Here is a 15,502-nt window from a genome sequence, read left to right on the forward strand (position 1 = left end):
GCAGCCAAGCCGGGGCCGAGCTCGCCTTCGCATGGCTCTCGGAAACAGCTGGAACCAAGACAAAGCACATTTGATTGGTTTCCTGTCTGAGAGCAAACACAGAACACAATGTATTTCCAAGAGCGTAAAGGTTTAAACATATTTACCCTCAACGGGAAAAGCCAAAGACAATTCTGACCGTAGAGGAGCTGCAATTTCTGTGCAGGGGAGATGGCCGGGGGGGCTCCGACAGCACGTTGCTCCATGTTGGCAGGTACTGGGTGTCGGTGAAAACAAAAGGAGAAGGAAACAGCCTTGGTTGTGCCCATTGCTGGTTCCAAAAGCTTTGTGCGTTTCCTCGTTTTCAGAGAATTCAGGCAGGAGGGGGACGTGGAAACCAGATGATCAAATGTCACAAGAGGAAGGTGAAAGAAACTACGTGGAGGTTTGCGAGACACCTGAGGCTGAGGAGCCAGCCATGCAGCCTGGAGAGCTGATTTCCTGGGGGAGATGGGCTGGTGACACGGATCTCGGGTAAAGCAAAGTATGGGCAAAGCTACTCAAAACTCAGCGATCAGCTATTGAGAAAGTACACGGCTCAAGCAAGGGTCACCGCGATGCAGAACAGAGGTCCCGGGGGGGAGAACGGCCAGGCACCACTCGGAGATAGCAACACTGCTGGTGTCGCCCCGGAGAGCTCTGTTCAGGGCCCTGCGGTTGTTGTCATTGAGCATCCAGTATCGCTGGCTTGTTGTCGTCGAGTCTGATGTCAGGAAACTGTCCGCTCAAGAGATCGATCTCATGAGTCACGTCACGTCGGTCTGCAGTGACGCTATCTGTGAAACTGAAGGAAGGGCCATGCCGGTTTGCCTCTGGCTCAGCACGAGGGCTCCTCCACAGCGACACCGCGCCTCCTTCGCCAGTCCCCGACAGGTCAGGGCCGCTTCTCTCGGGAAGGACAGATAACTGGTTAGAAGAAGCCATTAATTCCTCCTCTTTGCTGGATACAGTTGAGCACACTTCCAAAAAAACCCCAAAACAAAACTATTTTACGAACATTACATCAAATTTACTTTGTCTTTTCTACTATGCCCATATCATCCTGCCATAAATTGGTACCTCCTCACGTGTAATTATTAACCGAAGGGAGGAGTGGTCTACCTGGAAAAAGTAAAACCCATCAAGTTTTGTTGGGCGCTGCTATTTCATCACCAGTATTTATTTACACAGGTTTTAAGGACAGCAGTTACTTTTTTCTTCAGTCGTTTTACAAGGTACAAATGAGATCATAAATTAACAAATAATGTATGGGAGCGGACTGTCCAGCTTTGGCAAGACCGAGGAAACCAGTTTTCCTCCACAATAACCCCCGTGGTTTTGCAGCCTGCTGCAAGAAAGCCCCGCACGCCTCGCAGAGGTGGAGCTCTGCCTCCTGCTCCTCCAGGAACATCAGCACTGCCCCAAACAGCAGCGCTGGGCCTGTGAAATCCCGTTTGCGCCCCAGACAGGGACGGGGACCCACGGCAGAGTCCCTGCCCCGAAGAGCCCGTGGTCTGAAGGACAGGGCAGGGCATCCAGCGGCTCCAGGGCTGCCCCCTCCGCGATTTCCATTACAGGACCAGCTTCCCTCCACCGAGTGTAAAATCTCCACGACAAATAAACACTGAGGGTCTGGTTTTCTTTTCATTTCAGTATGGATGGGGAATAACTTAATCCGGTGCGTTTAACCAGAGCAGAGCAGCCCAGGTGGGACAAGTGCCCGGCCTAGTCCTTCCCTGCCTCCGACGAGACCCAGAAGGAGAGTCTGGACGTGCGGACGCTCGGGGCAGCCAAAGGCAGCTCTTCAGCAGCTCCAGCACAGCCATTTCCTAAGTCTAACAAGCAATGGCTGTGTCACAAATGCACACACGTGAAAAAGAGAAGAAGCTGTGTTCTGAACATCCTTTACCACGTACGGAAGCCCGGTCTGGGCTGGTTAGAGACCTGTGCATCTCATGGCTGCAGATGAGTGGGTCTCTAAATCAGGGATTTCTCTTTCTATGCCCAGAAGAGGAGGAACTGCTGGAGGTTGGACTCACTGACCTCTTGCAAACTCACCAGGAAAAGGCAAAGAGAGAAAAAGTCCTCAAACCACCCTTGAGATACTACAGCTGCAAGAAAGAGATATGGAAAAGAGCCGCGGGCGCAGCCAAGGGGGGCCCTCGCCTGGAATGACGCCAGCAGGAGAGCTTCATCTTTTCCCACCATCACCTTCAGGATCAAAACCTGCCCTCCACTGTTCTTGAAGGTCAGCTGTGATAACACATGACCTATCAGCACCTTTAATGAAAAGCCCAGCTGCTAAAAGCTGATTTTAAGAGTACAAAGAAGTTTTAGACTTCCAATAAATAGGAAACAGACTCTTATTAAGAAAAAAAAATCAGACACTGGAGTTGACAAAAATATCCTTCACCTCATGAACAAAAGAAGCAGTTGAACTTTCATGCAGGTTGAGATGAGAGATTTTGCAATACCTAATCCAGAAGAAGGAATTTCATTTCCTCCTAATTTCAGCAGCTGCTGCAGGCACCAAGGCATTTTCCAGTGGCCAGATGAATCCGATTCAGAAATACTCTGAGCACTTCTCCACCCCTGAAGCGGCTGCGTTGCAGGAGCTTCAGAAGATGCACGTCCATCCTCAGCGCAGGGGGGTCACTAACTCCTCAGAGGCAGATTTATTTCATGATGGAGAGTTATGGCTCGAGCGGGGAGAGCTGGCACTGCTTGTCCGACAGCGGGAGCTGGACGGTCGGTGTCTGCACCGGGGCTGTGCGCAGGATGAACGTGCAGTGTGTGCACGGCACCAGGAACCCATTCTGCAATACCTGCAAGCCGAGTTTTCATTTGGATCACTGTGAATTGCTGCAGCTGGTGACACTTTTCTCCTGCTACAGAGACCAAAGATCCATTAAGGCCGAGTGTGTTTCGCCGTTCTCCACCAGCTTGGGCTGGTAAGGCAGCGTCTGCTGGAGGGATGGAAAAGGCATTTTGCAGTGCTGCTTCGGTACAGTCCCCAGCAGCAAGGCCTCCTGCAGCGGCGCTGGGGAAAGAAACTGCTCGTTTTCTGCAAGCCCTGGATCTGCCTTTTCCACCAGGAAACTGCAGCGACCGCTGTGGCGTGGCGAGCCAGCGTACAGAGTGGGGCTGGCTTCCGTGGGCCCTTTCGTTCTTCTCTCTGCTCAGCTTTCCTCTGCGCCCCTCCCACCTCAGCAGGAGTCCCACTCCTCTTCATCTGCAGTCTCCTGCGATGGACTCGTGCCTGGGGCATCCTTGGTTATTGCCCCCGTGCAGGAGACTGGGGCTCAGGGCACGGGGGTCCCGTCATCCCCCTGGTCACTGACAGCATGGCCGCAGCCAGACGGCTTCTATAAAACCACAGCATCCCTTCAAACTCCCTCAAACCGCGCACCGGCCGGCTGAGAGCGGTGAAGACAACGGAGCAAATTTTCGTTGAAATGCCCTTGGGATCCAGCCGCCCGGCCCGTGGAGAAAGCAGCCTTTCTCCAGAAGTTTGCTCATCACCCAGGGCACAATGGACAGCCCCCTGTTTATCAAGCACTTGTGGCAAGAATTTCATAGCTCCTCGTAAAAGTGGTGTTTTTCTAAAGGTTACGTAAAGGACAAAACCATGATTCAAGAAGAAAACTTCCAGGAAGGTTGAGAATGTAACTTCGGCCGCTGCAAGAGAAAGTTCCCCGCACCATTTCCTACAGCAAAAAAGAAAATATGGTGTTTGCCGAGTTGCGTTGCGTGCTACGAGGCCAAGGCAGCGTGTGCACGTGCTGGGACCCGGCTACGGGATGTGCGGGGAGACGGAGGCCGGGTTGAGTTTCCAAGGGGTTTGAAGCCTCGAGGAGGCTGCGCGCTCTGAAATTTGTCCGGGGAAAACCCAAGCCACACAACCTGTACAGCCAAGGGCAAGCGAAGCAAGCACCGGTGAACGTGTAGAAATACCGTTTTCACTTGGGCAAATTCTATTCTTACTTCATGCTAAATACGGTAAAGTCTGACCAGAGACAAGACCGTTGTATTCCTCGCAGATTAGTCAGAGAAATGCTCATCCTGTTCTCACCCTTTCCTCATTCCCTGCTGCTAGTGATAAGCAGAGTATGCAAAGTGCCTTATCTCTGCTGGGCTTTCCACCAGCGCTGGTAGCTCAAGTTAGAAGTTTACCTCTATTTCAGAGCGAAGACAAGGCCTTTGTGTTCCTTGCCCACTTCAGAAAACAGAGAAAGCCATATTTAATCTTCGTTCAAAAGCCTGGAGAGGAGAAGAGTAATGTGGAAGGAGAATCGTTATTTCAATAATATTTCATTCTTAATGGTTTGACACATTCTCGTTACATTCTCTGTTATCGGAGAAAAATCTCTTCCTCCACAACTGCTTGAGACCTACTACCGTCCACTTGCCTTGACCTACTGCTAGAAAAAGGAATCGCCCCAAAATCAGGGTGAGGAAAAAGACAGAAACCTCCAGGTGCACCTGCCCTGTACAGGAGAAGCGATTTTAAAATCACAGCTCTCATAACAACAGGGTCATTAACTTTTAGGAAACAAAAAATGGGCGTCTGTAATAAGGAAGGACCCTCAAAATCCACGTGGGAAACAGCATGCTACAACATTTTTTAATAAACTTCAAATAGCACCTTCTCACTAAAACAAAGGGTGCTCCCATGGTGCAGCCGGCTCTGCCGCAGCAACAGCAGCCCCCGTCCACGCCGGAGCCCCCCCAAACTCTCCTGGCGTTCGCCGACGGCAGTCGGGCCGGTCTCCTTTCGCCAAGCCAAGGGGAACGGGAGCTCCTTGCTGGAGATTTTGTGCTTTGTTTTTCAAGGGCACATAAGGCAACCCCCACATTTGCTGTGTTGATGTCCAGAATGCAGCAATCGATTCTGATTCCACGGGTGCTCGGAGAGAGTCTGGGATGCAGGAGACAGGCTGGAGCACGACACAAGCGTTGGAGCAGTGGCTGTGCCAACCTGAGGAAAACAATTTGGTTTTCTCCCTACCCCTGCTATTGCAAATATAGACACCGCTACTTCTGAATTCTCATTTTAATCAGCAAGAGGATCCACATGCAAAACTGGCACAAATTTTGAAATTATTTACCGAAGCCTCTGGGTATCAACCCCCAGATCTGAGGAAGGCAGAGTCTTGGTATACTCTGTGCGAAGTCTTACACCTCGGACTGTTTTTGAGCAGAGTTTACCAGTTCTGGACAGATCTGAACTGATGTCCACGCCTCACCCACTCACGGGCAGCAAAGTGTGTCGGGACGGCAGCAGGCTCCTTCCTGATAACTGGCAGATCAATTCACGCCTTGGGAAATTTTGCAGGTGATGTGTTTCTTGTATACAAACAAAACATTTCAATGTGATTCACTTACTTGGAAATAGATATTATTTTTTTCTGCTGCTATTTCCTAGTTGAGAGTAATTTCACAAACAACTGCATGACTAATTCCTGCTGCTGGCTTTGTAACTGGTTGGACTTTAGGCTCACATCCTCACCTGCAAATACAAGTCAGCTTCCTGTTGGTGTATTTCCCTAGAGAGGGCAACAGGAATAGTTCAATGGGAACTATCTATAAAACCATCACAAAAACCATGCTAAGAATCCTGAGAGGTATAGCGTAAAATTTTCCAAAGAACTTTAAATAAATTAATGAAAAGTCAGGGGTGTTAAGTTTCCCAAATGAAGCAGAAGGGCTCTGAGAATGTTACTCCTTGTTCTCTAGTCAAAATTTAACTTTTTATCGCAGTGATGGAGAGCAGTGCATGCCAACGGGCAGTCTGGCCTCGCGGGCCCGGCAGGCCATCGCATTCCCGTGCAATCCTGCTGCATCCTAGGAAGTGGGCTGTGTGGATAGCAGCACGAGTTTTGTCCTCTCTGTTAGTTAAGCCAGTTATCTTTGAAAATCAGCAGCCTTTCCATAGACGTAGTCATATCTGTACATAAATAGGCATCCTGCTGTAACCCAGGGTCAAACTGTTGGGGAAAGAGCAGCGAGAAGCCTCCTTGGGGTCTCCCCTGCTTGGGGTCTCCCCTTTTGCTCAGGAGCTGCGTTTTAACTCAGGCCTTCATCCTCGCCCAAAGCCCGCTGTGGCCGTGAATTTTGCCCATCCTGACTCTGCTTTCTGGCCGTGATGTCACGGGGCTCCAAGGGCCGGGGGGGTGTCCGGCCCCCTTCGTTCTGGAGACCGAGCAGAGGGACGCGTATCTGGCCTCAGACACGGGTCATCTTCTTCTTCCTTCCCCATGCACCCACTGTCAGCTGCCAGTTCCCAAGCTCTTGCTTAGCAAGTGCCAGAGATAAGAGCAGAACATCAAACAGCAGTCTTCCTCTGAGAAGGGCAAACACACCCTTTTCGGTTTCTCCAGGGCAAGATTTACAAACGCTTCCTGGTAATCACTGTCATTGCCGCCCTGCACGTTCCCCTGTTCCAGCCACAGATCAAGCGGCTGCGAGGAAGAGGCACCTATTCAGCACGCTGCACTGGGCCCGGTTTCCTTCGGACAGAATTAATTAGGCTCCACGCTTGGATTCAGTCAGAGGCAGTAAAGTGGATTTCCTTGCTCTGATTTGGATCTGAGCATCTTTCAATTTTTTCCCTCGCCTGCTTTGAAATAAGATGATGCTGGCCGTGAGGGCAAACAGAGAAAACCAGGAGCACCTTTTGCTAAAGAGCCAGCTCTGCTCTTACAGCCGGCCAGAAAAGGGGCAGGGGGAGCAACACGGAGCACAAATCCCTCCGTAGGCAACCCCTTCTTTCCAGGTTATGAACTTTTTGCCTTTAAATAAAAATCAAACTTGCTTTGATTTTAACTAACTCAATAAATGAAATCAGCAACAAGTAAGCAAACAGACTGCTAACAGCTGAACAAGAAGACTGCCTTGACTTAGAAACATCTCCGCAGCTCATTGCTTGAAGGCTAAGCAATAAAGCACCGTAGGAAATTCCCCGAGTCTCTCTTCCAGATACCAGCATACCTTTTTTTCTGAATTAGAAAGAAAAATGAGGTCATCAACATCATTTAAATATTTATTGGCGGGTAAGGAAAACAGCATAAAGAATGTCTTTTCTCCTACTTGGTCTTTCCTTCATGTGTGAAATTTAGATATATAGCTGGCTATAACTTTAGACAAAGCCATTTCAGTAGTTCCTATCAGTTACTCAGGTCTCTTCTCCCTCTCTCACGAATATCAGCAAATAAATGTTCCCATGAAATTGCAAATAAAAAAACCACGGAGCACTGGTAAACAGAAGACCCAAAGATGGAGATGCAGATTATCAGCTCGGAGCTATGCAGACCAGGAGACAGATCAGCCATTTCCACGTAAAGCACAGAGTTTTGAAATTGCCTTTTTCGAAGGCAAGCCTTTGACGCATTTCTCTAAAACGATGCACCACCTACTAAATATTTCACACCATGCTGCGTTAAATACATCAGCTGAAAATGAGGGGTATTTTTCCAGCAACTTTCATACAAATTGTGTCTTTGCAGAATTGGTGACGGAACAGCACTTAACGTCGGGAAAAGACTCAAGATGCATTTCTAATAGGCTGCAAAACAGCCTGGAAGGAATAGGACGTGGAGAAGTACAGCTATTTGTAGGGGCAGGAGCTGCTGAGGAGAAAGGTCCCAGGCCATGGCTGCCTGAAGGGCCAGGAAAAGGGCTGGTGTCACCGGAAGGGGAAGGGAAGGAAGGAGAGGAGTCAAAAACCTGCCCCAGGCAGCCAATATGAGATTTCTTAAGACGATATTTTGGCCCACCTCCATCTTGGCTATACATTTGTTTTGCATTAAACAAAATAATATTTTTCACTTGACCTGCAGGACACGAAGAGGTGAAAAGTGGAAGAAGGTACGAAATTCATGTTCTAGAGTGCATTGTCCACAGTGGGAGACTTATCCTGTGGCCCCAAAACCTCTAATGGCACGACAGTGTCAAGCCAAAAAAAAGGAAAAGAGCAAATCGGTGCTGCCCTCTGACTTCCCATCCTCTGAGCCCCACCAAGAACTTCCCAAGGCTGCAGTGTCTCAGAGGCTGGCTGTGGGCTGCGCTTCAGGCGGTCAGACCAGCCAAAAGCTCTACCTGCACTGCTAGCAGGGTGCCAAGCCGCAGGTAATCAACCTTTCTACAGGGTGGGAGACCCCGCTCTGAAGCCAATGCCGTGCTGGACCATCGCCCATGTTCAAGTGGAGGTCTCTGTCCTTGCCAAGCCTGTGGCTCGCCAGGAACAAGAGGGAAGCTGCCGAAAGTCCACCGGAGAGCGAAGAGCTGGGGCAAGGCCCGGGCTCTCCTTCGCCTCCCGCAGCCCCAGCCGCCGGCGAGGGCTCCGCTCTTCGCCGTAGCTGCCCTTGTGCCACACGTGCAAACGCTCTCAGAAGGAGGTCGGTAAATCCTTCCTCAGTGTGGTTTTACAAACACATGACCGGCGTTAAAGCACATAAAATTCAATATGAGCGCGTTCTGCTGCAGGTGCACGAGTTGGAACGGAGTTACCCGTTTGTTTGTTCTTTACATCACACTGCTGATCGTATCGCTGTGCTGGAGATAACGCTGAGGTGTCCTTCGCCACCGCCGGCATGTAAGAGAGCTGCCCCATGCCACGGGCTCTGCCACACACCGCACCTAAACACACACACATATATATATAAATTTATATATATATATGGATGGGACGTGGACAAGCGCTGGTGGGAGGCTCGTGCCACTGCACCGTGCGAAGCAAAACCCGCCCTGCTCTCCTCAAACAGACGATTTGAACCCAGAGCCGGCTGCTGGACTGGCAAAAACCCCTCAGAAACGCGCGCCTCGGCTTGTGGCGAGCGCCCGGGCCGAGCCCCCTCACCCGCACCCGGGAAAAGCCCTGGCCCTCGACTCCTGGAAGAGCCCCGGCCGGGGTACTGCGAGGCCCTCCCGCACCTCGCAGGGACCGGGACCGGGACCGGGACCGGGACCAGGCCCCGGCCCCGGCTCCGGCCCTGAGGCAGACCGGGGACCCCTCAAAATGGCGGCCTCCCGTGGTGCACCGCGGCGCCAATATGGCGGCGCCCAGCGAGGGCCGGCCGGGTCGCGGCTCCTCGGCGTTCTCGGGCACCGACAACGGCCCGTTCGCTTTCCCGTTCGCCGTCCCGCACGGCACCGCGGGCTCCGGAGCGGAGGAGCCGTCCAAGAAGCCGTGCCGGGCTTGTACGGATTTCAAGAGCTGGCTCCGCGAGCAGAGGAAGCGGGCGGCCCCGGGCGGCGGGGTGAGGCGGGCGGTGGGGGGGAGCCTCCCCTGTCCCCCCCGTGGGGCTGCCGTGCCCCCGGCCCCTGCGGAGCTGTGCAGTGGGCCTCCGTCCTGGCCCCCACAGTGCGAGGGGGCTGTGTGTGCCCCTCCTCGGGGGGTGAAGGGCCCAGGGGCCGGGTTTCCCCTCGGGGGGGGGTGGGGGTGCAGGGGGCCTCCATTTTCTCCCTACCGGGTGTGAAGGGGGCTCTGCTGTTGTCCCTCAGCGGGTGCGTGAAGGGTCTGTCTCCCCCCCCCCCCCCAGTTCCATCTCGGCCTGTCCACCCCCCAGTTCCATCTCGGCCTGTCCCCCCCCCCAGTTCCATCTCGGCCTGTCCCCCCCCCAGTTCCATCTCGGCCTGTCCCCCCCCCAGTTCCATCTCGGCCTGTCCCCCCCCCAGTTCCATCTCGGCCTGTCCCCCCCCCAGTTCCATCTCGGCCTGTCCCCCCCCCCAGTTCCATCTCGGCCTGTCGCCCCCCAGTTCCATCTTGGCCTGTCCCCCCCAGTTCCATCTCGGTCTGTCCCCCCCACCCCAGTTCCATCTCGGCCTGTCCCCCCCCCCAATTCCATCTCGGCCTGTCCCCCCTTTCCATCTCGGCCTGTCTGCCTCTGCCATCTCGGCCTGTCCCCCTCCATCTCCTCCTGTCCCCCCAGCGCAAAGGGGCAGTTTCCCCGCCAAGCGCCATCGTCCCCTCACGACCCTCTCTCCCGCTCCAGGACCCGGCGGTCGCGGAGGAGAAGGAGCCGCCGCCGGACTGTCCCCTGGACAGCGAGCAGCTGGGCCGCAGCACCTGGGCCTTCCTACACACCATGGCCGCGTACTACCCCGAGCAGCCCAGCGGTGCCCAGCAGAAGGAGATGAGGGAGTTCATCAACCTCTTCTCCAAGTTCTACCCCTGCGAGCACTGCGCTGAGGATCTGAGGGAAAGGTGAGTTGCTCCCTTGGGGTTTTTTTTGGTGGCTGGCGCCGAAGGGGCCGCCGCAGCAGCTATTTGCATGTCAGCAGCTCTTCCTGCAGCTCGGGGTTTGTAGCTACCTAGATGGGTTTCTTCCGTTATTGCATAAATCAGAGATACAGTTACTCAGAAAACAAATACCTTTTATCGTGCTGTTAGGTTGTGTGCTGCCTTCGAGGCCTCCCTGAGGCAATTTCAGGATTTTCTGGTTCAAACTGGACTTGTGCTTGCTTGTGGAATTGGACTGGGGCTTGAAATAATTTGGCTTTCAGGAGGCAAATGTTGTTCTACCCTGAGAAAATACCCTTTAATGGTAGCCTCAGCAGTGGAGGCAAAGATTCAAATGGGCTGTGATATTTGATGAATTTTTCTACTTCTGTTACTGTCAGCTTGTTTCTTGAAAGTTTCAACTCCTCCTCTGTGGATGATGAACACAGAAAAGAAAAGTTTGAGACCTAATTATTGACTTAGTAGGCATCACATGGCAAAATAACTGCTCAGGTTTCTTCTTTTTTTTTTTTTTTTTTTTTAATGGAGTGTTTTGTTGAACTCGAGTACTTCTTGCTTTTTATCATAGATTTGTGACTGTGACTGTTTGACTCCTGTGTCTTTTCCAGTTGACAAGACTAGGCAGTGAATGAAACCAAGCCAGTTGCAGCCATCAGTATTTATAGGGGAGGTTTGGCCTCCGATAATTACTGATCTTGGGTGCTCTGCTCTGGGTTCTCTTTTGGATTCAGCTTGCAGAAGCAGAAAAGACGACTCTGTGCTATGTGCCTGCTTTGGGTATTGAAGCTGGTGACTGTAAAGAAGTAACATTTGTTTCCTCTTCCCTGTTTGCAGATTACGTACAAATCAGCCTGATACTAGCAACAGAAATAACTTCTCGCAGTGGTTGTGTCTTCTTCATAATGAAGTGAACAGGAAACTGGGGAAATCTGAATTTGACTGCTCTCGTGTGGATGAGCGCTGGCGAGATGGCTGGAAAGATGGTAGTTGTGATTAACCCGTAGAGACTGCTCAGAAATGTAACAGAGCCATTCAGTGTGGTGTCAGGTTGCTGCAGGGAGATGTGCGAGTCGATAACCGTGTGTTTGCGTGCTTGTGTGTGTGACTGATACGGCTTGTGGAAATAAAGGTAAACCAAATTGAAAAGTAAACTTGAAAAGCTTATCCTAATAGTATTTTGATAAATGATTACATAAATGTATTACCTGAGGGATTGAGGCCTTACGTTTGACACAGGAATTGCCAGAACCTGTGAAATGAAGTCACTGACAAACTTGTGGAGACTTTTTCATTATGACATTTCCTTATTTTAGGGGCATTTGCTTATTTCTGTGACTGGAATTCCTTTTCCCTGAACACAGTTGTAGAGGGCTGCCAGCATTATCCTGATGTTTTAGAAAATGCATCTGATTAATTGTAATTTTAATTGCTGTTGTTCTGATAGAAAAAACTTATGCTGCCTTTGGTGCCATGTCTGTACCCTTGGATCTCTTTTTCCCAGATCTCTGATGCTTGTCGTTAAACTTCCATCCAGTTCCTTTGGTAAAAGGCCTGAAGGCAGGTGCATTTAATTTAAATACTAAAATCATGGAACCCAGATCTCTCATTTTATTTTTGTGTTTCAACTTATCATGTAAGAGGACGTTGTAGAAAGGGAAACTAAAGCAGGACAAAAAAAACACCTTATCTGATGAATGGAACGAAATACCAGCTGGGTGAAATTCAAATGTTTTAAACTGATTGCTACTTTTCTTTGTATCCAGAAGTGGTATGATGATAAGTTCTACTGAACTGCTTTCTCTTAAAGCAGATAACCTCTACATCACTGCTGTGGACTTTTGTCAGTCTTGAAAATAGCTCGACTGATACCTGTAACGAAGCATATTCAGCTTTGTTTAGCATTCAGTATTTCTGAGATGTCACTTATGTTTTGAAATCCTTGATTGGTGCTTGCTGACCTGGTTGATATTCTGGTGTCATCCCCTAGCTAAAAATCTCTCTAGAACAAAAGGACGTTACAAGCCCCCTGCAGTATTTTCAGTGCTGCTTACGACTGCAAAGTCAGCTTTACGTAGTATTTGTTGCACAGAGGACTCAAAGGAGTCCCTAGGGTAGGTTCCCTCTGTAGAAGCTGGTCAGAATCCATGCTATGTGTGTTTTTCCTAGGTCAGCTATACTGCATCAATGTACTGATACATAAATGTGAATTTATTTTTCAACTGAAATAGCAGCATAAATTATTTACACCACAATGCATATAAAGACATGTCTCTAAAAAGAGACAACTTACAAAAAAAAGTCAAAATAATTTCAATTTCTTAAAGTAGATAGCGATATCACGCCCTTATCGCCTTCCTGGCTGTGAAGAGTTTGCAGGAGTTTGCACCGACCGTGTCAATAGTAGGCTTTTTCCTTCTGTACTTCCTGCTGAGGTGTTCTTGTGTGTTTTAGTGAGCTTCCTTATTTCGTGCACTACAGTACATTTGTAAATTTGCTTTTGCTGATAGAGTGAGTGTTACCTGGAAATGTAACTGATACTTTTTTATAATGGCATTAGAGCGATGACAGCTAGTATTCGAGAACTTTGATCTGCAAACCTGCATATGTGGGGCTCCTTGGCGTTTAGAAAAGCAATAAGAACTTTGGAAATACATTTTAATGTTTTATGGCATATTCAAGTTCTTTCAAGTTGGACCTGTTCAGACAGGGTGAGATGAGTTTTATGGACTGGTTATTCCTCAAGTTTTTATGTAGTAACGTTCCTAAAGACATAATCAACGAAACTGATGATAAGGTGCAATCTGAATTATGACTTGAAGGTACCATTCAGATTCTTAAAAGTACTCAGAAAATTTTCCTATTAGCATGTTGAGGTTCTTAAAAGAAGTAAATTCCAGCCCTGTTTTTGGGGTTTTTTTTAGTAATAAACTCAATCCCCTAAATGAAGCACTTTGGCATTCACTAGTGGGGAGGGGACCAAGAAAAAGGCTGTAGCCCTGCACTGGCACGACCTGGTTACCCAGTTCGGTCAGGATGGCTTTAGCAGCTGGGGCTGTGGACAGGGATTTTCTTCTGGACTAGGTTGTGCTAAAGGAGGGATTTACTGTTCTTCCTTTCCAATCTGCCCTCGACTGTTCTCTGTGACAATTTCATCGCCCGTGGAGCAGATGGTGATATTTCTTCCTAATTGGCTGCAGTGTCAGTGAACAGGTTGGTACAACAACAGTCTCATCCCTTTTCTGAGGAGGGGCCGGGTCGGTGGGCTGTGCTGACTTGTGCCAGCGCACTCGATCTCTGCCGCCGAGTCCTGGCACGGCTGCTGCCCTGTGCTGGCAAGCGGCTGGTGAGAGGCAGGAGCCTGGTAACCTGCCACCGTACTGCAGCATCCGTCCTCATCTTGAGCGTGTGGAGAAGAAAATAAACACGTATCTTGCTCAAAATCAGGGGGAGCAGCTGTGGCAGCACCATTTTTTTGTCACCTTGTGTTTTTCAAGGAGGTGGTAGAACTGTGCAGAAGGAAAAGGCCCTCCTGCCAGCACGTGCTGTTCTGCCGAGGTGCAGGGGCAGGGGAAGAGCCTCAAAGCTGTAAGCCATCGTCGTTAACAGATGCTTCCTAATAATGAGGCCACCAGCTGTGGCTGCTGGGACGTTGCTAGGGCAGTTTGTAGCTTTGCAAAGTGGCCATTTAGTAAAATATATGCTTGCACTCTGCTCTCATGTTTATGGCTTTGCCTTAGATGTTTCTCAGGCATATCGTCCTCTTTGTGGACTTGACTCTGTGTGTGTGTGGGGAATTATTTTGCTGCTCATTTGTACCATATCTCGAGTTTTAATCTTATGTAAGGAATTTCTATTGAAGATACTTGTATTTGTGTACAGAAAACTGAGAATTCTCTCCTAAATGCACTTGATTAAACCTAGTTCTAAAAATATCTGTATTCAAATTATCTTTCCTCTTGATGTGAAAATAATAAAGCAACTGAGTTTGTTCCTGGCTTCCCTACTGCATGAGGCCTTAGGAAAAGGCATCGCGTTGTGCTGGTGTGTCTAACTGCCTGCTGATGTATTTACTGTCTGGGCTTGGCTGCTCAGCTGCGGTGGTGTGGCTGTGTCCATGTGTTGATCAGATACGGTGGGGCTGCAACCAGTCCCTTTCCGTTGTGCTGCTGAATCGACGCGATTGCCTGGGGGCTGAGAAGCTATAAAAATGCGTTGATTTTGTACAGCAGGTCTTTGCCCCTCAGATCGGAGCCTGGTTTTATGTGGGGACCCTTGGGATTTTTTTTACAGGGTTCAAGTGGGTTTTCTGTCAAACGTTTCCAGCAGCATGAAGGGTGCCGTTAGCGTTGGGAATAGCTCAGCTTCTCCTGAATTCGAGCAGGGTGGCAGAGGAGGGTGTCGTCGACTGAAGGGCAGTGTTTGTTATTCCATATTGACAGCACAGCCATGCACATCCCATCACGTTGGCTGGGAAGTGGAAGCCGCTTCCCATCAGTGCGAGGAGCCCTTGCAAGGCAGAGCACGGTCAGGAGCAGGTGCTGCCGAAGGAGCTTGCGAGACCTTCCTCGAGAGCTGCTCCTGCGGAATAGACACCTGGCTGACCTTTCAGCTTCACAAAGGACTTACTGGTTTCATGGACCGGTTTGCATTTGTAGCTGTAATTTTTTTTTTTTTCTTCTTCCCCCCCCAGCTCTGAAAGCAAAGAGCAGGGAGCCACGAGGGAAATGTGCGCTTCAGGAATGGGAGGCAGAGTTGCCTGAGCAAGTAACAAGTGCAGATGTTGGCGGAAGCACCACTGTGCCTTCAACATTTTTCCAGGGATTAGCTGTTCCTTTGCAGTGTATCGGGTGTATGCAGTCTCCTGTTTACAGTGAGATTCCCAAGAGTCGCTTTGTTTGCGTGTGTCTTTTGCTCCAGCCTGTTACAGGCAGTGTGTGGTATTTCTTTCTCCTGGAGTTTTACAGGCTTGGAGAGGGTAGGGTGTAGATTTTGCTTTGGCTTTTGCACCCCTTCCTATCAGCATTGATTTCCTTTTTTTTTTTTTTTCCTTCTCTCCATTCCTGGGGTGTCTGTTCAGGTTTATTGTCTGAGTGATGGAGAGGAGCTGTTCAGTAGTTTGTCTAGTCAGGAATAAAGACTTTGGTAGAAACTGCCAGCAAGGTTGTGTGAAGCCAACTCTTGATTTTGTAGGCTAATAGGAAATACAATAAAGCACCACAGCTGAGAGCATGCAGGCAAATCAGC

At 49.9% G+C, this 15,502-nt stretch overlaps 1 protein-coding gene across 1 annotated transcript; it reads left to right on the forward strand.

Annotated features, from left to right (window-relative positions):
* Positions 1-9,035: 9,035 nt before the first annotated feature.
* Positions 9,036-14,258, forward strand: GFER (growth factor, augmenter of liver regeneration). The gene is made up of 3 exons (XM_075436717.1): positions 9,036-9,275; positions 10,011-10,222; positions 11,093-14,258. The coding sequence occupies exons 1-3, from the start codon at positions 9,069-9,071 to the stop codon at positions 11,253-11,255; spliced, it is 582 nt and encodes a 193-aa protein (XP_075292832.1). The 5' UTR covers positions 9,036-9,068; the 3' UTR covers positions 11,256-14,258.
* Positions 14,259-15,502: the final 1,244 nt, after the last annotated feature.

Source organism: Opisthocomus hoazin, chromosome 15, assembly GCF_030867145.1.
Source record: "Opisthocomus hoazin isolate bOpiHoa1 chromosome 15, bOpiHoa1.hap1, whole genome shotgun sequence".
Taxonomy (NCBI): Eukaryota; Metazoa; Chordata; class Aves; order Opisthocomiformes; family Opisthocomidae; genus Opisthocomus; species Opisthocomus hoazin.